At 41.9% G+C, this 22469-nt stretch overlaps 1 protein-coding gene across 16 annotated transcripts in view; it reads right to left on the bottom strand.

Moving 5' to 3' along the window:
• Nucleotides 1-22469, bottom strand: part of MICAL3 (microtubule associated monooxygenase, calponin and LIM domain containing 3) — a 160796-nt gene that overhangs the window by 102672 nt on the left and 35655 nt on the right. For all 16 annotated transcript variants that reach the window (XM_064735605.1, XM_064735721.1, XM_064735620.1 and 13 more), the window contains exon 2: nt 4303-4678. In XM_064735605.1, the coding sequence (XP_064591675.1) occupies nt 4303-4566 (264 nt within the window). In that variant the 5' untranslated portion in view covers nt 4567-4678. The remainder of the gene's footprint in view (nt 1-4302; nt 4679-22469) is intronic.

Here is a 22469-nt window from a genome sequence, read left to right as displayed (position 1 = left end):
AATCAATCCCAAAAAGCAAAACTTGGCGTTTAGTGGTCATCCCCATCTGACAACTTTCACAGGCTGCCATGTTCTCACCACTTACTCACTGGGGCACAAACTCTGCAGGCACCATGAAACTGCAAATGTAAAGCCTGAATGGTGGCAAACCAATTACAGCAGTGATGACATAGCTATTGACATGCAAATTCCACGTAGGACTACAGAAGAAGATAAGGAGTCACATAAATCTGAGGGCAGAGATCCAAGTCTAGAGGAAAGGGAAGGGAATAATAACACCACTGCTGCTTTAGTGGCTTCAGGAACCTGAAAGCATTTGGGACAAAAGGCACACCCAACCTCTGAGCTAATAAATAACCAAATAAAATTGTATATTGAACAGGTAATCTTGAACAGGATCCTCAGTTAGATCTATATTCTTCCAATTTTAATATTGCTTTCTTTGTAGGTAAGTGTAATTCCCAAACACCCCCTTGTCTTTCTTTTCTAAAGCTTTTCAGAAAATTAGCTCAGCACATCATACTTATTCAGGTAAAAACTACAGTCTTCAAAGAGCCAGGATTTCAATAAGCAACAAGAACACACTGAATTGGGTGATTTTTATTCTTTGACAAATTTCCACATATAAAATATTTATGATGAAGTACACAACAGCAAAGGAATTGTACTAAAATCAGACTATTCAAACTCGGGTTTCATGAAATTACAAGCCAGTTGCCTGCAACTTTGTCACAGGAACTTAAAAGGGTTTTTCCCCTCTCTATCCTTCCTCCTTGCTCTCATAGTAGGATGTGGTTAAAAGCACTTAAGTTTTGATTAAGATTCTATTTATTCTCAATGTAAAATACTCAGACAAGTAATTTATGGTCAACGTTGCCTTTTTTAAAATTCCATCACAAAACCATTAAATTATGTTGTTATAAGACATAAATTCTAAGCACAATTAAAAACAGAAAAGATTCTTTTCCAACTCTAATGCTTCTTCCAGCATCGGATCTCTCATAAAAACCCACCTTCTGATACTCCCAGTCAGCAGTAACCCCATGACATGCCAAGTACAGCCAAATAAAGGCAGCTACTGTTATTCTTGTTCCCTTTCCCCTCAGTGACTCCAAGCAATTGCTGCAATCCCCTGCACTGAAGCTGTCTCACCCCTCAAAAACACTTCTTGCTCAAGATCTTTCAGAGAGATTATATTAAGTTTCCAGTAACAATGCCATGGTAATGGAACATCAAATGCAAACTGAAATGCTGTATTCTCTGTATAACCAATGGAGAGAGAGCACCATTTGTAACTATTTACATTTGAACAACCCATCACGTCCAAGACACTTTCATGAACTCTGATTATCTGAATTCTGGTTAGCCTGGATGCTGGCCATGTGCACAAACTGGCCAGCTCCAGGCACAGCACTTCAACCCTGAACAATTTTTAAATGGGCAATTAAGAGCCATCCCACAAAGTATGAAAGCTTCAGAACTGGTTTATGTTCAAGTGTACAGAAGCCAGGCTTCCTAAAGAAATTATTGACTTCTGTTCTGACCTAGATAAAACCCTAATCTTTATTTTAAATTCTATCATCTCCACATGCCCACTTAAATCTCTGTACCTTTTAATCAACAGTTTGCAAATTACATTAAACATTTGGAATATAAAGCCAAGTGAGTTAGGAAACATCAAATCACAGATGACTCAGTTTTCAAAAGGCCTCTGCTTTAAACAGTCATGATAACCTTTCAGGAGTAAAGTAAATTTAAACATTTAATGGCAGATACTATTTGGATAGGGAACTAGAAATTAATAGAAACATATATGAAAAGATAAGAGGAATATATGGTGAAATTTGGTTTAAAAAATATGTTCACTGCAGTCATTGCCCAGTTCCATCACTGTGGTCCTTCACACCAACACCAGCAAGTTCTGAGGTTTTTGTCTCATCATTCAAAGAGGGACAGTCCCACATGAGCCTTTCTGTTTATCTCACCACCACCCCACCACAGGCTACTTCTACAATCACTCTCTGGATCCCAGCTCTCCAACTCCATTCTCACTCTCTTTAACTTGGCTTTGCTGTATGAAATAGGTTCAGCTTTTGGAGGATACAAAATCCCTAGCAACCTCTTCAGTCCAACATCACTCCCAGGATGTTTTACTCCTTTTATCCACTTTATAACTGTACTTGAAGAGAGGTTTTAAAGGCACTTGGTTACATGTATTTACTCAAAGCACACCCTTTTCTGATGACTTTTGAGCCTCAGTACTCCTCTGGGTCTCCAGTTATTCCTTCAGAGCACCATCTGAAGGACTTAATTTCTCTCATTCCTCCCACTGACAACTTCCCAGGGGGATTCACTCATCATCTCGTGTGATCTTGCTCTATAAACTGTCTTTGCATCACCTCATCAGAGACACTGGTTTAATCAGCTTTGTCAGAGCTGTCAAGTCACAAAACCTCAAGAGTTGGCTACTTTTTGGCCAAGTTAAAATCCCTACCTTTCTGACATTTCCTTGTGGCTGCCTAGTTGTTAATTCAAGCTCAATAACACCAAATGGAGCTCTGATGTCCTTCTAAACTCAGCTCACCACTTCCCGTGGATATAAATGTCACACTCAATTTTCTGAATGCCTTTCATAGCTGGATGTCACCCTCCACTCACATCTGGTTTTTGTATGCTCTCACAATCAAGCACCATCCACTTATCTGCCCATTAAATCCCTTCTTTAATGTTTCATCTCTATTATTGAACCAACCTTTTCCACAGTGTTAACAAATACAGTCAGAGCCTAGATGCAAAAATCACTCTTAGAGTCTATTATTCAAATAAGTTTAAAACCTCTACATCTTGCTCCTTCCATCTCTTTGTCCTAAAAGCATAAACCACTTCTCTTCATTTCACAGCCTTAAACACCTTAGTTCAGCTCAACCCATTACGTTTCATTCAAAGTAAGAGCAATTCCTGAATCTAATGAATGCACAAGGTAATTAGTTTTGCAGAAAATTTAGAGTTTTTCTCCATGATGCTCATAGCACTTGGAAGACTTATTCCTAAGCACACACAAAACCTATTACATTCATCTTCTGGTAAATCCTTCCTTTCTTATCTTATGTTGCCTGAAAAATGAAAACTTTAACAGTGGTTGGATTTTTGGGGTGTTGAAGCTGCTGCCCACTGTGGCTACCAACAGTGCCCAATTGTTTGATTTTCAGAGTTTACCTGAGTTAACATTATAAATGCCTCCATCCTTATGAAAATGGCCATTGGAAAGTGAAACAAGATAAACTACTAAGAAACTAACCTAACTTTCTAATCCAGTTGGGGGAAACTATAAGTCCACCAATCTGAAATTGCATTCTCTAAACAAGATATATTCTCCCTCAATTCCATACTGAGGAATTAATCATTAACTCTTCCAATTAAAGTACTTCCTTCTCTCAAAAGGTGCCTATTCAAGAGAAGGAGTGGCATCTATTGTCCTCAATGAAGGAGGACAGAATCCTGTTCTCATTTTATCCTATTCTGCATTATTTGTCTATTTTGAAAAAAAAAAAAAGTGCTTGATTATTTACCAACCTATTCTATTCACATTTCAATAAATGATATAAAGAACTGCTTTCAAACTGCACTGTCCAAGGGGAACAGCACATGAATACCAGCTCACAGTAATTCAGGTTTAAAAAATAGTAAAATGCTGTGTGTGTGTGTGTAAAAGCAGGAATTCCTGCAGTAAATACCACACATACCACCCTTTTAAAAAGAATTGGTATGAGTTTCCACAGCATATTTTTTTCTTTGAACCTAGAATAAAATTGATCACTTTCTAAATAACAGGAAACAGTCTGTTTTGCCAAATTGGCAGAAAAGTTCAGTTTTCTTGAGAGAGTCATAAGAATTTTCAAATTGCAACTGGAAATTTCCAAACATGCATATTTTGGATCCTAGAATCCAACAGCACACATTCCTGTTACTGTCAAAATGCAAAAAGGAGTTGACCAAGATTAAAGGTTTACCAATTAAGACTTTCCAAGGCATCTATCTATAGGACCCATGCCACAAAATCTTACACTGCAAGAACTTGCTGGCTGCTCCTCCTGAATAAAATACAAACATTCAGGTGGGCAGTCACATCTAGTGGTGACAAAAGGAATTTCTGATTGCTGATCAAATGCTAAAATTGTGAGAACATTGCTGAAACTTCCCTGGCTTACACCAGACAATATTTTCCTACATCCACACCTTTTCAGTGTGTATTCCAGAGGGATTGGGTAATAGCTGCCTGGCCCATGGTGACTGAACTCTTACCTTGGTGTTGGCGCATGCTTTCCCCTTCTTGTAGTCCTTGTGGCTGCCTCTTTTATCCAATTTGGCCCACAAGGCTTTGGCTTTCCAGTAATTGAGCTTAGACTTGAGTTTGTGATAGAAGGAACGATAGTCCTTGGGCTTTAGCTCCAGGTAGTCACAGAGCTCCTGGAAAGCCTTGAGAGTCCCCTTGCAGGTGGAAGCCTGGACAAATCTGTCAAAGAGAACATGAGCCTGGTTCACCTTCTCGTTTTTACTTTCCTCCATGCTTCACACGTGGCAGCTGCCCAGGGGGGCAGCTGTGCTCTTCCAGTCTGCCAGATTTCCTGATGTTGTTCTGCTGAGCCACTTTCACCTCTGCCTTACAAGCATTATTAACCTGTAAAACAAAAAGAAGAAAGAGCAAGTTCAGTTACTCTTTTTCATTCCAAAACTTTGTCTAAGCCTGCTGAACTGAGAGCCCAGATTCCCAGTCAGTCCTCAGCTGATTGATATCCCAAGTATTTCTACCCCGGCTGACTGAAGAGGAGGCTTCCAGAGTTCACTGAGCCTCACTGCAGACAGCAGCACATCTCACATCTCTGTTAAGTCACAGAATATTTTAACCTGAGCCAAGTTTTATCCAAACTCATTCTGCACGAAGAGCAGAGAAGTTCCAAGTAAACAGGCAGATGCTACATGGTGTCTGGAAGAGGGCAGAGGCTGTGAAACAGAACAGGCAGACCCTACTATGTTGCAGTTACTGTGTAACACCACAGCAACAGTTATGGGCTGGTGCTAAAAACACTACTGTCACAAAACACTTCAAGAGTCTGTGCTCCATCAGTGAAACAAGCTTTTGTGCCTTCGTTCTAAAAAGACACATATTTGGTCATGATAAATAGAGATAAGAGGAAGGCATAGCAGAAGCTGATAGAGTCCTTGCCAAGACTGGTTTTTGCACAGTGATGCTTACTGTGATCTTAAAAATAAGTTAAACCTGCTAATAGCAATCAATTTCTTGGAATAACTAGTCAAGGCTGTAAAAAGGAAGCCTGTCTGTGTTGCATAAAGCAGTATAAACATTTCCCTTACCTAAAGCCTACACACATAATTCTGTCCATAAATGAGCAGTGTAAGAGTGAAACATGGCTGGTGCATGAGCCTTACCGATAGTAATTTCTCTATTTTGTATTTTTCAGCTTCTTTTGATATGCAGGTCCATACAAAATTTTACGTGGTAGCTGGGGTCTACTTTAACCTGCTGAGGCAGATCTGCTGTCATGAGCTCTGCTGCTCATTTCTGGGATGCCTCAGAAGCAGGCTGCAGACCTACAGAATTGTTTGGATCATGCTTAAAGCACAGGTATCTGCTCTTCCTCTCTCTCTTTTATATAGAATAAACCTTTTTCTTTCTTTTATAGATAACACTAAGTATACTCTAAATTACCCTTCTTGTTGAGAAAGAATAGTTCTGTTTGACTTCAGATATGAAGGCAGCATAGGAACACATGCACAAACTATGGAAGTAAAAGTGCTTTTTGCCCTTTGGTTTTTTTTTTTTTGCAAAGGGTATTAAGGCAAAAAGAGAAATATGTGGACTTGGATAAAACTTTTTAGATTCTCACCAGCTCTTTTCCTGCTTCCAGCAGACAGGAAGCCAAGCCAAACATTACAGCTCATGTCTCTTCCCCTCCCACATGACAGCTCTCCAGTAGTTTATTTGGGCACTCCTGCTTTTCAGCCTAACATGGTATTTACTGTTTATGTTTAGAAACAGCAAGGGAGTCCTGGAAACCTTTACATACAGCCACAAGCTGGTAGTTTTGAAAAATAAAAGTTCCTACAGAAGTCAAAGTACAACAGTGGGTTATAGTGCAGAACGTAATTCTAACTTTATTAGGACAACCACCTTAGAGGGCTCAGTACCCATGAAGCTGTTTTTCTAACTGGCTGATGGTGATGCCCATGTCCATATCAGTGCTGCTCACTAAGCAAACTGGAAGTGCTTTCCTTGTTTGCCACCTTAAGTTCACTGTTGTGAAGCTGGAAACATCTCCAGGCTTGCACCTCAGGGAAAGCACTGCACTGCTACAGAGGCCAGGCCACAGAACCCTGAAATGGTTTGGTTTGGAAGGGAGACCTTAAAGGTCACAAAGTTCCAATGCCCCTGCCATAGGCAGGGACACCTCCCACTAGACCAGGTTGCACAAAGCTCCATCTAATTTGGTCTTGAGCACTTCCAGGGATGGGGCATCCACAGCTTCTCTGGGCAACCTGTGCCAGTGTCTCAGTGCCCTCACAGCAAAGAACTTCTTCCCAATATCCAATCTAAACCTGCCCTATAACAGTTTGAAGCCACTCCCCCTTGTCCTATCATTCATGTCCTTGTTAAAATCCCCTCTCCACCTCTCTTCTGGCCCAACCAGGTACCGAAGCTCTGTGTCTCCTCTTTTGTTCTCAAGAAGAATATTATAATGCACTCCAACAAAGCACCTCTAACGTTGAAGGAGTCATTTCAGTGTCTCTGTGTCATACAGGCACAATAAAATACCTACAGCCTAAAGTCATATGCCTCATTAATCAGCACAGCATTCCAAGCTGAATACTCTGATGCTCCCTCCACTTCTTGCACCCCCACTCTGCTACCCAAACACTCACTTTACACCAGTGCTTTGGATGAGTGAGACTTCTTCAGAAAAATCAATACAAGCTACATGACCTAAATTAAGTAGAGTCACAATTCAGGTCTGTTGGTCCACGTTGCACTTCTGATATATCCAGACGTAAGGACAGCATAGGGATCATTTCTTACTCTTGCTTCTCCCACAGCTTTTCACCAAGCAAGTGAAGCAGTATTGGTTTTGCACTGCTCAAACACACCAAAATTAAAATCCAACCTCTTTTTGTCACATTTTATGACAGTACAAGCTGGCTTGTACTGGGCAATTAATTTGGCTATAAATAAGAAAACCAGCTGGCCCCTGGGTTGAAAGAAAGGATTCTCAACCAATTCTGTTCCATCCTGAGCTGCAAACATCTCACTGGTCCAGGAGCTGGGTGGTGCCAAGGAACAGACCAATAACTGGGTTTTTCAAACCCCCTCTATAAACAAGAATTCATACAATAAACTTGTTCTTTTGCCACACGGACATTGGGGTGTATGCTGTCCCCTGTCTCCAACCACTGACCCCACAAAACACGTGGATATTAAACATAATATCCTTTCACTCTAGGAACTTACTGCCATGTCTGAGGTTTGCTAAGCCAGCAGCCAAACCTGGAACAAACAGGTCATTTGAGCCAGCACATTCCAAGGGGTACCTCAGCACGGCAGCTCTGCCCAAATCCCGTTTCACAGCCTGGGAAATCAGTTATGCCCACGGGTGAAACACCGAGGCTTCAGTCACCACATTAGGTCACTCCCTAGAACTCTGCATTCCTGATGTAAACACCCTGAGCCCTTGGAACCCAAGAGCAACACGTCAGAGAACATGGAAATTACAGGAGGAAAGCAAGGGCAGGCAGGAATTATTTGCCAGGTTTCCAGGGTGCTGGTGTGCCTCGCCGGCTGCTCTGCAAGCCTGCAGTATCCTGCATGTTTTGTCTCGAGGCAGCTGATTGCTGACTCAGATGCTCTGTGAATTCCTTGGCTTGGGAGCTGGGCGAGAAAGACAAAGCCCGTGGAAAAACGCATGCAAGAACAGCGTTCACGTTGCTATTTACAATAATAGCGGGAGGTTGTCACTGACTCATGGCTCCAAGTACCCTCAGGATCTCCAGTGCTCGCCCAGGACAAAAGAAACCAAAGGAAAACACAGAGGTGCAGGCAGTGAATAATTCCAGGTGGTGGTTCCTTCCCACAGTCACCACAGATGCAGGAATATGAATATTTTATCAAATGCATACACGAGAAAGAAAGCCCAGTGCCCTACTTCTGCCAAAGGCAAGAGATAAGAGGAGATTTTGCAAATTCTACACATAACGAATTTGGTTGTACAAATTGAAGTTGTGCAGCAAGTGCTGCAAATGCAGGGCTTATATTCCAGGCAAATAAATCCCCATTACACGAGTCACCACCCCCTCTACATTTCCATCCTAATTTTGTTCAAAGTGTTCATTCAAGCAATGACTTGAGTCCGGGAAAAAATAAAATACTACAGGAATGTATTTTTCAGCTGTCTCGTTTTTCCCCATCAGAAATTATTGAGTTAATTCCATCTACATTCACAGCTTGTTCTCTTTACCCTAAATCAGGAGTGAATACAACATTTGCCAAAGTAACTGCCAGCTGCACTTCAGAATGCTGAGTTTCTCTGAGCACCATGTAAGTGCTTTCTTACATTTGAATTATTTCACAGCCAGGCCAACACCACAGACCTCTGAGAAGTCAGGCATCAAGAAGAAGCAGTAATACCATACGGAATTTGAAAGCAAACTGGTCCATGATCATAAAACTGATCATAACTACTGTCCAGCAACGTTCCCTATGCCCTTGCCTCCCTTTCCTGGCTCCTCCTGTAGCTCGTGCCTAAGCAAGGCTCAGTAACAAACTCTGCAAACTCTGAATTACTGCAGTACCCAGGCAGCCAGGACACACTAGCACTTGGCTAGCAAAAGCCTAAGCACAGATTACAGTTAAGCTCATGCTACAGACAGTGGGGACACCTATTTTTGTCTTTCTCCTCCACCCAGCATCCAGTTTTCTTGTAAGAAACCAATTACCTTTCAGACTCCTATTCCTCGTTGAATCTGGATGAAATTGTTCAAAAGTTATTAAGGATGAACTGAAAAGCAGATGAACAAATGAGCTTCAATCCCATAAGCCTCTCCTCTTTAGGAAGCCAAACACACACACAAAAAAATCTTTATTCCAACAAATGAAAAAGCTCTGTTTTAATTTCTAAGATTTACATTCTTTTACTTTCAGCTAAAACTGAAAAAATGGATTTTCTACAATATGTTCATGACTTTCTAAGTGATTACAATACCAAAAAGTGCAGCTTTAGGGCAGTGGTAAGACTGTGGAACAGATGGCAAAAAGAGGACAATTTTGACAAGAAAAGCTAAAGCCAGAACTGGCAACTATTTTAGCTCCATGTAACGCAGACCAAGAATGGGAGAGCAGGAGGACAAAGGCGTGGCTGCCATTGTTTGCAGCTTCCCTTTTAACCAGATGGAAAAGGGGCACGTCGGCCCTGTCCGCAGCACGTCTTAAATGGGATTTAGAGCTGCTCCTGTTCATAACATTCAAGACTCAAGTAAATAAGCTGTCAAAAAACTGTGCTTTAATATATCTATGAAGCTTGATCTGGTCACTTCTGCCCACCACATGGGAGAGTCTTTTGGGTCTCCACCTCTTTCCTGCCTACCCTCCCTCCCAAGCTAGGCCAAAAGTGGGAGAAAGAGAAACCAAGCATGAACCTGACTGCAAATACCAGAACCTGTTCTTAGCACATATATAAACAGTTCATAGAATGCTCATGTCAAGAAAAACTCAACCCAGTATTCACTTGAGAAGAAATGCTAATTACACACAAGAACATGGAAACATACAAATAGAGAAGAAGTTATAGAAAATGTTTTGGTACAGAAGGAAAAATGCGTACATTGCTTATTACTAACCATTTCTTCAATGCCACAACACAACTACTGAAAGCATTTGACCTACAAAAAACAACCTTTTCTCTATGAGAACTCAAAAAGCATACTTTGCTGCTGCTGTCATACACAACTCTTTGATCATAGCACTCCCTACACTGAATGAACACTAACAAAGAAAGAGACCAAGAAACAGATCAATGCTTTTCTTTGGAAGAGAAAAAACAAAAGTAAATTATACCAAGGAAGAGGTAGCTGTTCCCTCAGAGGATGATACGGGAACAACAGTAGGACACCTGGATAGGTGTCATTCTCACACCACGATGTAACAGAGCAACACAGTTGAATTCCTTTATCTGAAGTGCTTTGAAGCTGTTCCTGATGTTACATTTCAACATAGAAATGCATCTCCTAAAGTTAGTTCCCACCCAGTTTTACAAGCTGGATTTCCCCAGAGCTCTGCAAACGCTATGTAATAACCCTTGGAAAGTGCCTATTTAAAAAAACAACAAAAGGAAGACTCCTAAAATTACCAGAATGACATTTTCACAAGACTTTATTTCTATTACTTCAAATGGGGATAAAACAAATTTGTTGCCTTAGCACAGCAAGGTATATCAGCTTTTGACACCATACAGGACACGGATCCCTTAATTTTTCCAAGCTAAAATGCTGTGCATGCCATAAGAAAGAGCAGAAACACCAGCTTTGAGAAAAGCTTAACTGAGCATTAGAGAACAAGAACACTGTTCTGCCCCGAGTAGAAATTCTGAGCAGAACAAAGACTGGAGGCCCACAAACACACTTTAACAACCTCTGCAGCCCAGAGAGCCAAGTCCACTGAAATCTCCAGATTCTGCTGGAGCACTGATCACCCCAAACCATTCCATGGCACAGGGAGAAAACATATAGAGCCTCTATTTGTATTTTGGAAAAAATAATCTCATTAAAGAAATTGTCTAATGAAACTCACATGAACACATTTGCAAAAATTTATGTAAGTGAAAGCTAACATAAATGAAAGTGAAATTTTGGTGTTAGAACCTAACACCAAAACACAGACTGCATTGACCACAGAAGTGATCCCAGAGGAGAAAAGATAACAGGAACAAAGAAACAGACAGAAGCATAGGATCTGCAGCTGACAAGAGGATAAAAATTACAGATTGGGCATGTAAAATGTTTCACAGACCAGAAGGTCTAGCACCTTCTGTAATATGTGCTTGCTTTCTCTTTACCTGCACTTGCCTCCACTTCATGTGCTTCAGTTCTCCCTCTCATTACCAAATTAGCCAGGGAAGGGAACAAAGCCAGGGAAGGGTGTGAAGCACAAGTCCTGTGAGCAGCACTTGAGGGAGCTGGGGTTGCTCAGCCTGGAGAGGAGGAAGCTCAGGAGTGACCTTATCCTCTCTACAACCTCCTGAAAAGATGGTGTAGCCAGGTGGGGGTCAGCCTCTTCTCCCAGGGAAGAAGTGAGAGCACAGGAAGAGTCTTCAGCTGTGCCAGGGGAGGTTCAGACTGGATATCAGGAGGAATTCCTTCTAAGAAAGGGTGGTCAGGCACTGGAACAGCACCCAGGGAGCTGCTGCAGCCACTGTCCCTGGAGGTGGCACTGAGAGCCACAGGGGTGCTGGGTCATTGGTTGGACTTGGTGATCTCAGAGTCTTTTTCAACTCAAGTGATTCTGTAATTCCCCCTTTTATAGGTCAAAGATTACTGATCACCTGGAGATCCAAAGGAGGCTGAATTTACCAAAGCCCCCTTCACTTGCATCAGCCATTAAGAGAAATATTTAGCACCTCAAAAGCAAGCTCAAAGACTGGCCATTTGTGCCAGCATTTATTTTAATCCCAGCAGATAGAGGCCTAGACTTTCAAGTCCAGGGCTCACCCCTCTGTGGTTTGGTAAATCCAGACTCTCACAAAACATTCCAGTTACAGACAGTAAAAAATGAACATGGGAAAGCAAGTTGTATTTGTGCTGCTTCCAATTCTCAGCTGCAATGGGTGTGGAAAAGAGGCAGGCACTTCCTGAAAGGAAGTGGTGGATGACAAGGGAGCTAGAAAACAGGATCAGAAGATTCCTAATTTCACCATTTTTACACAGTCTGCTAGGTATGGCATCACAAATCCTCTGCACTGAGAAGTTCAAACAGATTACAGATTATTTAGTGGATGTATAACCATTTTCTGTGGAAGAAGACTGATTACAGAAAGCAGAGGAAGTTAAAAATCTTGGAATCTTCTTCCCTCTACACATCTTGCAAGACTCTTTTGGGAGCCAAGAAATCTAATGTAAATAGACATTTGAATAAAAGAGCTGTAAAGATTTCTCCAACCCACAAACCACCATTTAGAGATGGCTGAACTTTAAAAGAAAAGGAAAACAAATCCCAAGCTTTATTCTAGGACAAGTTCAGGAAAGGTTGGGATCATGCTATAACCCAAGGGTGCAACCTTAGTCTGTGTAACTACCACATAAAAAATACATGCAGAATAAAAAATAAAATAAAATAAACACCTAAAAATCAGACCTTAAACCCAGACCTCCAGAACTGCCACCTCCCTTCCCTTAACAAGTAAAGTCCAACCAGGAACAGCATCTCGAGACTCACCTGCAGGTGAGGTCACTGGTGATTTGTCACTCTGCATCCCAGCTATTGGACGCTCCAATCTGCCCCTGTCCCCAGCCCATGCATGGCCAGTAAGACCTAAGGTCCCCCAGGGCAAGCTGACACCCTCAAGCCTTCACTGCTGCCAAAGAAAACCCCACAGTGTGTTTATAACCACTCATGGGTGTACCCTGCTCCTGTAACTCAAACCACTGCCCCAGCCTTCCTTTCTCCCTCCAAGCTATGCACAAAAATATGTGCTCTGCAGTCTGTCTATACACCTAAAACCAGAATTGGCAACGACAACAAACTCAATCTAGGTTAGATCAGGCTGTTTCTAACACCCCACAGCCTTCACAGCCATGTGCTGTCCTCCCACATCACTCACTAGATTAGACAATAATATACAATTAGGCAATTTCAGTTTGTTTTGCAGAGGTGGAGAATTACACACCTCAGCAAGAGCACTACTTGACTGAGCAGAGTCTGAACAGGGCACCAAGCAGGATTTGAAACAAGCCAGGAGGCTGCTTTCCATCATGGCTTATCTTTTTGGCCAGATTCACTATGGAGTTACACCTCATTTTTACAGTAAAACTTATTTATTAGACTCTAAAGGCACGGGGCTTCTAGATAACAGGGGAGATACTGAACATGTTCAATGGACACAGTGTTAAATCCCAATTTGTCACAGGAAGAAAACACACCCACACATTCATCCTCTAACTTTTATTTCATAAACTAGATTATTTGGTGGAGGTTTATTCCACACAAGCCACAAACCTCCTCTGTAACCTCTCCCAGGCTGCATTCCTGTAGACATGGCTTTAATTTCAGAGGAAAAGAAAGTATTTATCCCATCCTTTCCTCAAAATACTCTTACTATGCTTACATTATGGGGTTCTTCACAGTACGTTAAACTTAGTTTAGTATTAACCCTCGATAAATTTACTCATGTAAATCTTTCCTCTTTCTAAGATAAGAATGCCAACCCTTTGCACTCTGGCATGCTCCACAATCCTGAGTAAGGATAATAATTTTAAAAAGAAAAGCAAAATCCAACCCTTAGTGACTAACCAACTGTGAGACCATCAAGTGACAACTGATGAAATCTAGCAACTTCATGAAAGTCTGTCTCTGTTACACAATCTGCTGTGCCTAATGCTTCCCCATCATTCATATTCCTCAGAGGTACAAGGACAGCTTTTACCAGGAGACAGCAATGTATTGTAAGCAAATAACCAGCTCAACATTTTAGTTCAGTCTTGACAAACAGACAGAATAAAGAATTTGCATTTTTTCATGCTATAAAATACACCAGAATCTTGAAAAGTAATCCAAACTGTGGGCAGAGAATGGCAAAACCAAAACCCACAACATCCAACTTTCTGTTGGGCTCCGGATATCAGATAATACCAATTGCACATATTGTACATGGGTTATAAATAGCAACCAGGCAGCACCTTCCCCACTTGGCTGGACATTTGACTCTCAGTAAACACTGAGCAGTTTCAATTGCCCAGATAGCAATTTCCCTGGAACCTGCAGGATGCCTCTCTGAGCAAAGCCCAGGCCAAGCTCAGGGCCCGGAGCGAATGAAAATCTGTTAGGAAATCAGTGAGAGGAAGGAGCTGGAGGTGGTTCTGTGATTTACTCTCCTCTCCCTGAGGCTCTGGCAGCCTCCTGGAAGGAGGCAGACATTACCCATCTCCTCAAGCACAGCTGCACTGGTGGGGGCATGAAGAGACTTGGTATGAATTAGTCAGAGATTAAATCCAACCTAAGTGTAAAGATGCCATTGGCAGAACTCATTCCTAGTAGCAAGGACACATCTCTTTGCCTTTTATCCTCAAGGACTGTTCTGCCTAGCCTTTTTCATTCCATCCTCCTTTGGATAAAGGCCCATTCCTCTGCAAGGATATCTGGGGGTCTGAAGCAGATACCTGGAAGGTTCAGCTGAGGATACCTGGCAGAGAAAGCAGTCCTGTGAGGGGGCACAGGCATTTCCTTTGCTTAATGCAGGTCTGAGAGCCCTCACCCAGGGAACTATGAGCACTTTTTGTGCAACACATTGTGTGCACTCTGTTAACATGCTCACAGACTGCACTGTGGAACAGTGACTGCCCAGCATGGCTTGGCAGGACTGAGGCACTGCTTTGCTCCTGTGCTGCTCACAGGCTCTGCTCTGTAGGGCAGCTCAGTATTTCCACTGGCAGATGATTCAGTTCTGGACCTTGGACTCAAACTGTGTCATTTCCATAATCTCTTATTCCATAACATCCTGTATTTGAGCACTAGCCAGAATGACCCTTTTCCAAAATGCTTCTAATGCAGCAAGAAGGAGCACAAGAGACTGCAGGTCACTTGTGACTTCCTCAGTGACAATACCAACAGGCTGCCGCTGGTGTATCTGAAAAGAAAAACACTGAAATAAAGAAGTATTTTCTTCAACTTCATTCAACTCCTGCTTTCAGGCTCAGTCAGCCAGAACAGACTGGTAGCAGAGCAGAGCTCTGTAAACTGGGAATGACCAAGAGTGGTGGCAGCACCACAGCATGACAGTCCTGAAAATCCATACAGTGCTCCTGGAGAGCATCAACTGCACACAACAACCTGGGGTCTTTGAGACCTGAAAACTACCCTCTCTCTAGTTGTTCACTGGCAGTAAACACTTTAATATTTATATATTTACTATTGGTTTATGCTAACAGAAACATATGCTGCTGTTAAGAAAGATTTGTTTTCTCCAATTTAAGGACTGAGAAATGTAAAGGGTTTGTTTCTTGTTACACTGGGAGTTACCAGTAAAATCCATGTCTGCTCTCCACTCCCCTGTCATTTCCCATACATTCACCCCAGAAATTATCATGTGTTTTTTCCATGGACCCAAAAGATCTGGCTTACTGTAGAGAAAAGCTTCTCATTTCCTGGGGCAAACCAGAAAACACTTCAGTATTTGGTTCTTTAAATACTTGGGAGTGACCACAAGTAATAAGCAATGTTTGCTTTTAACCTTTCATTTCTGTAACGCTCCTGTTTATTTTCTAGGACAGAACAGACTATTGCAGTTGGAAGAACCCTACAGTGACCATCTGCCTGGCTGAACAAAAGCTGAAGTTGTTAAGGGCAATGCCATCATCAAAGTTCATTTCCCTTCCCTGGCTGACACCAGTGTCTGGGCATGCACATTTTGTGGTAACTTCTGCATTATGTTCTGTAACTATAGGGAATAACAGGGAAATGCTCATTTGAAGAACAAAAGGATCTAAAGTTGATAAAAATGGGCAATTTCCTACCCTTATCACGCTGTGGCCAGTGATATTATGAATGCTTTATGTCTCATCCCTGTTATCAACTCAGACATTTCTTCCTGAGCCAGTTGTTTTTGTGATCAATAGCTTTCTTTTAATTTCCAGGCCAAGTTTATACCTCTCTGTTCCTGTGATGCTGCTGACTTATGCATTAGCTTTGCCTCCCTTCCCACATATATTTATAGACAGTGCCACATCTCCCCTTGGCCTTCATTATGCTAAGGTCAAACCAAGCTCTCATGGACAAAGATAGGCTTTCTTTTCCCTCTCCTGCCCATTCTGGGATTCCTTTAGTCTCTTCCACCTCCACAATCCACAACTAACATACATTTTAATGTACTCCTTGATCACAGGAATCACTCTTTCTCCTTTCTTGGTTATTTCCAAGTGAAAGGCCATCAGATTGCCTCACACTATTGAATTTAATTTCATGTGTATCCTCTAAATTCTAGTCCTGTAACTCAGTATTAGAAATCAGTGAAGTGGGGTTCTAGAGCACTCTCCAACAAGAAAAGCCCAAGGTAATTACTCAGTTTATTAGTCCTTACCATGACTGCAAACATGTATGCAAAGCAAAACAACTTTATTGAAAGTTCATTGAAGGCTGTGCCAAATTATTTGGTTCAAGGCCTTTAGCTGCATGAAGTTGAATTTCTGTGAAAGCAGCTGATACTGTAGCCATTTCTGTAACCCTCTGTCCTCTGACAGAGTGTGGGGTGGGAAGGAGTGCGAGGGAGGTGACCCTGCCATTTGAAACTCTGTTTCCTTGACAGGATGGATGGAATTTTGCTTCTTCCTCTGTTTTAAAGAATTACAGCCTTGAAAGCTGAAGGTGGTAAGAGACTCCCAGAATTTTGCCTGTGTGCATAGAGCTGCCAAAAACAGTGTTGGTAATAGTGTTGTTTGGAAAGGCTGTTCATACCACCTCAAGAAAACTCTGCTTTTGGTAGAACAGCTTACTAAAAGCTGCTGATATGCTCCTGAGTGTTGTTTACTTTGGAAAATGAAATTTGAATGTTGTTTTTCCTCAATGGCAAAGCTATGCTATGCAAAGCAATACTTCAGGCAATTTATGCCACATCTGTGTCCTCACAGCTAATAAAGGAATGTAAGATGACTACAAGCTATGCAGGTATAATCACTTCACCAAACTACATAAGAGAATTTAAGAGATAAGTACTGTTCTAAGTGCTCCAAGCATATATTATATGTTGCCCAGGAGTCCATTATCCCAAAAGAAGAAAATAATTTTGCGTCTTTGGATTGCTCCTTAGAAATATCTAAAATACCCCAAGAGCGTGGTTGATTCAGCATTGTCCTAATCTGATCTTGAACAAGCTTGGTTTTCCCTTTTCCACATATGCTATGGAACAGTAACTTCACTTTCGTTAGTCCCCTGGCTAACTCCTTAGATCTGACACTAATGCAGCCATTAAGCAGATCAGCAGGGTCTCAAGTTTAACAGAAAGATCAGTATTTAGACATGTCTCACTTCAGTCCAAGGTTGCTGGCACACTTATAAACAGCCATAGATTGAGATGCAGCAATATCTTAGAGAAACAGAACAAAGCAGCAAGTTTACAGTATCCAGCTGTAATGAAATGTGAAACTCTGCCCTTGACAAGCATAATACAGCATTGTTCACTGGACACAAGAGGGGCTCCCCTCTGCAGCTGGGACTCCTACCTGTGCCAGTGCTTCCACACGTCCCTATGCTCTTCACACTTGCTGGTCTTGGAGAAAACACCAAATTTTCTGCCAGGCTGTTGCACACAAGGTCTAGAGCTCATCTCACTGCAGACTGTGGGGAGTAACCCCGAGGTTATTCAACATTGTGGCATCCCAGTAACTCACAGGACATGCTGGGGAACACATCTGTGGTACCCACACCCCCTGTCCATGGACTCACCCAGCACTTACTGACTCTGTGGGCCCAGATCTGAGCATTAGATTCCACGTTCTTCCTCTGCAGAGGACAAGGCAGTTCACTTCTAGCACAGAGCTATTTATTACTTACACCACATGCCACATTAACACAAGCTTATGTAAGCAAATTCAGAGCAAGGTAACATCTAATGAAAATGGCCAACAAAAACCAGGTACCTTGCTATTAAAGGCTGCTTTCCCTGGAAGAATTTAAAGCCACCCAGGGAATGTGTGGGAGAAGCTGAGAACACTGCAAAGCAACCTGCAGCAAGGCAGGTGTGGATGCAAAACACCTGCAAACAAACCCAATCCATTGCTAAAGATGAGTTTGACTTTCACCTAGAACTGAACCTCACACACAATGTGTGTCCTCATCTATTTCAATCCCACCTCAGGTCAGCCTGACAAGTGTTGGTTGGGTGTGATGTCCACAGACACACAAATGACCACCTGAAGTGAACAAGAGCAGTTTCCACTCTCTGTAACTGGAATGACCAGGCTGGCTGGCCCATTCTCTCAGCAGTCTTTTCTACAGACAGAGTGGAGCACAGAGAAGCTTCCAGAACACTGCTCTCCTGGCTTCCTTCACTGAACACGAGTAGTTACAACCCATTCATGGAAAAACAGCCCTGTGCATGCAGAGAAAAACCAGGCTGTCCCAACTGGGCTACACTCAACAACTGCAGTTAGTACTAAGGTGACCCAGACAGGATTAAGCTGGAGCCCTGCCACACCATTAGCTTTCATCAGATCAGTATTTGGCTGCAGAAAAAGACAGATCATTTCTGGGGAAAGGCATCCATGTTTCCTTTTCTCTTCTTGGTTAAGAAACTTGATCTGGCTGTTGATTAGGGAAGTACACCAATCCATATTGTTTAAAACTCTTGCTTAAGGAGAAGGTCAAACTAAGAAATTGTGAGTCACAGAACCACAGAATAATTAAGATTGGAAAAGACCTCTGGAGATTGCCTAGGTTGATCCCACTGCTCAAAGCAGAGTCAGCTAAAACAGGTTATTCAGGACTGTGCCCAGTCGGGTTTTGAGTATCTCCAAGGATGGAGTCACAAGGGATGCTTTAAGCCTAACATAATATCTCTTGCAACAGACAGACCTGCATATTTAACCTCCAGGCAGATTAATTTTTATGTAACCAGGCAATACAAGAGAGGATAGAGACTCAAGTCCCAGCACACATCACCCTAAAAGGTAAAGTCAAGGGTGCCAAAAACAGCAAGTCACTTTTTCCCCTATATCCATGAAACTCGTGAAGTCCTCAGATTTCCTCCTTACTCTGAAACAAACTCAATTGTTTATTCCCAGCCCTAATGGAACATTAAACAAAAGAAAGCTTAACCCATGAAGACAACACATGAAGCTTCTCTAGCAGATAGTATTGGAGCTCTGAGTCCCATTTTACATTCTACTCCCCAAACAAAGGCAATACCCAGTGCAAGGCTTTAACTAAACTGCCTCCTCTCTCCTTGGAAACAGTTCTTACTGGTCAAGTTCAGTAACATCTGAATTTGCAGTAAACAAGCACTGCCAGAATCAAAAATAACATTTAAGAGAACCTCAAGAAGTGATTGAGTGTCATGTTGGTCCAGATGTTGACCCAGAACATGTGATTTTCTCACAAGCTGCAAGATGGAAGAGGAGCATAACGACATCAAAAAGGATATTCACACCTAACAACAAAAAAATTAGGATCAAAAAATCCATGCTATGTTTTCCAAAGGCAGAGTGCAATTCCTGGCAATGGGGCAACAAGGAATAGCTGTGCAGCTGGCAAGTGAACCATGAGGTTTTAAATAGATAGTTCAAAGCCAAAGATTACTCTCTTATCCTGCACTGGGAGTGTTACAAGGCTGTGAGGAAAGATAATGATGTACAGAGAAGAATCAAAAATGTATCACTTCAATTTCAAATTATCTACCTCTGCCTTTACAAAACTACTTTTTGGATAATTTGCAATGTGTCAATATGATTTAAAACAGTAACTGTTTGTAGAACCCAAAGATCCCTGATTCTATTTTGATGTAATCAAGGGGATTTTCACTCTTGCAGGGTTGCCATTTTAATTTTGAACACACTCAAATAAAATAAAGCTCACCTCAGGGATGAGAAGTTGTTTCTAGTTTCAGGTTACAGTGGCTACTTAGAAGTACTTGGGTAAAGTGATTTTTCTAAGAAAGAAAAGGTCGGTCATGGGGGAAAGGCAGGTTAAGAAAGCAGCAGAGCAGGCTGACGCTACAAAGAGCAGATTTTTAACAACCTTGTTTATTGGGACTCTACTGCACACATGCACGTGGGACTGGAGATGTTCCAGCAGGTCAGCCCTTACACTCAGGGTCCCTCTTTGCTCATCCCCTAATAGGAGGGTCTGGAGACAGGATTTGAGGAGATTACCAGGGCAAAGCTGGAAGTGCCTTCCCGCCAGCAGTCTAAAAGTGAAGTTAATCACCTCAGCACTTCTAGGGGCAAGGCCTAGGGAAGATTGAGTGAGACTGCTTTCAGCAGCTGGCCTGAAACCAACCACCAGCCACGGAAATACCAAGTCTGATCCTGGGGGCAAACAAGTCCTGAGCAATGGCTGCTGGAGGTAACATGCTGGGTGACACAGACACACTTCTTTACACTGTTCCACACACAACGTTTCAGCAAGTCCCACTGGAACACTCAAGTTCTCCAGTCAAAGGCCTATATTACAAAGAACTTTTGGTAAAAGAAAATAAGCAATAATTTGTGTGTGCTTATTTAGAAAACAGCTACCTTCACTCAAATCCTCTGGCAAGCGGGAAAAGCGGCACCAAGTCTTTTCCAGGGAAAAAACTTCAGTCTAGATTTAGAAAAGGCTTAGTCTAGACATGGACACCACAAGCACTGAAAATGTGAAAACTTTTCTGGTGTCCTCAGTGCACAGGACAGGGAGTGTCTCCCTGCTCCCAGCAGGCAGCCCAGGTAGGGGTCCAAGGCTAAATTCAGCTACCACATCACCATACCCTGTCATGGTGCAGACTTGCTTGAAAATTTAGGAATTTATGCTGAAACTTGGAAGAAAATATCCCAGCAAACAACTTTCAGCCAAAACTTGAATGGAGTCTTTAGCATAAAGAGGTCAGCTAGTGACCGTAGAAGTATTCACTGAGTTTCTTCTGCATTTCATACATACACACTTATCCTTCCCCCCACATAAAAAGGAAAGTCGGGGATCCTATTTTTAAAACAAGCTTATTTTCATTTAAAGAGAAATATGCACATATGCAGTTTCAATATCAACTATTTCAGATTTTATGGGAAGTTTTTTCTTCAGTGACCCGGCCACAATTTAGTGGTTTTCTTTTTTTTCCCCCCACTTTGTTTTTAGATCCTTCCATGAAGAGGAAACCCTTCTAGAAAGAAGAGCTATTCCCTGCAGTACCACCTCTCCATTCCAAATTGCCAAGAACAGTGCAGGGAATAGTTTTTAGCATGGGGACAGAGAAATCTTCTTCCAAAAGTTTAAGGAAGCTCTTCTCAGACTATTTCAGTCACCAATAACTGCACTGGAATGGCACTGGAGATTCCAAAGGAAAGCTGTTATCCATCACCAGCAAGTCAGCTATGCTCAGCTCTGTAAATACATCTCAGAAGAATCAAGTGTTAGACTTTTCCTACATTTATAGTACTGCAAGAACAGAACAAGGAATACAGTCTGTTTAGCTTTTTTTTGTCTTGATATGTTTCCATTCTGAATTTCAAAATGTATTCCTGTCACTGATGTGTACATTTCCTAACACTGAGAACTTTCAATGCAATCTCAGTCAAAAAAGACCAAGAGAAAATTCAGTACCTATGTCCAAAGAAGAAGTGCTAACAGACATTTCCACCTTGAGAAAGACCAGAGACAACAAGCTTGTTCGTCAAAACCAGTTCCTGAATTTTACAACTTTCTCTTCCAGCCCTGTGGTTTCCCTGGGTTTATTAAATCACATCAGCTGGTACCATTAAGTACTTGATGACAATGCAGAAAGGAACAGCACTTCTGCGGTAGGAAATGCAGCCACACAACCTTCCTGCTCGTGCATAACTGGGGCTGTAACAGCAGATCCACCCAGATTCCCATACATATGGGTCCATGCTTTGCTTAAACCTATTTATCCAGGACATCTATTTCATGCTATCACTGAAAGGCATTTCTTTCCCTTCCCCCTGATTTTGGGAGTGCTTGGAAAGCTGTATTTTTCAACTGAAGACCATGCTGGAAGCTCCCCTGCCTAACCAAACACAAGCAGCCTCTTCAGTCAGGTCAGAGATTTGACCTGATCCCCACATGGCACAACTATCACAGGAGAAATGGAAGAGGAAAACAAACACAAGGTTTGTGGTGAGATGAGATCCACCCCTTAGGCAATTGTGGGATCTACAGCTGTTTCATGCAAATCATGAACATATCCATATCTTTATAACTTAGGGCAGAGGCTGTAAGAAATATAAAAACCTCCCCTAGTTTTCAAAATCAGTGAAAGTTGAAAAAAACCTAAAAATCAGCAAGGACTTGGCAGAAGAAAAGGTTTATGTCAGTACTAAAAAAAATGCAGTTTCAATCACCTCAGTATGACATGTCTGGGAAAACAAGTTCCTTTTTTTTTTGTTTGACTTCTTAAGTTGCATTACCACTAAGTTGAACTAGAAATTGCATGAGCAAAGCCAAGAAGTCAGCCTGCTAAACAGCTAAAGAAAAAATAAAAATTATTTGTCTGGAC

The sequence above is a fragment of the Zonotrichia leucophrys genome, chromosome 1A, assembly GCF_028769735.1.
Source record: "Zonotrichia leucophrys gambelii isolate GWCS_2022_RI chromosome 1A, RI_Zleu_2.0, whole genome shotgun sequence".
NCBI classification, from domain to species: Eukaryota; Metazoa; Chordata; class Aves; order Passeriformes; family Passerellidae; genus Zonotrichia; species Zonotrichia leucophrys.
This window is presented reverse-complemented; position numbering and strand designations above follow the sequence as displayed.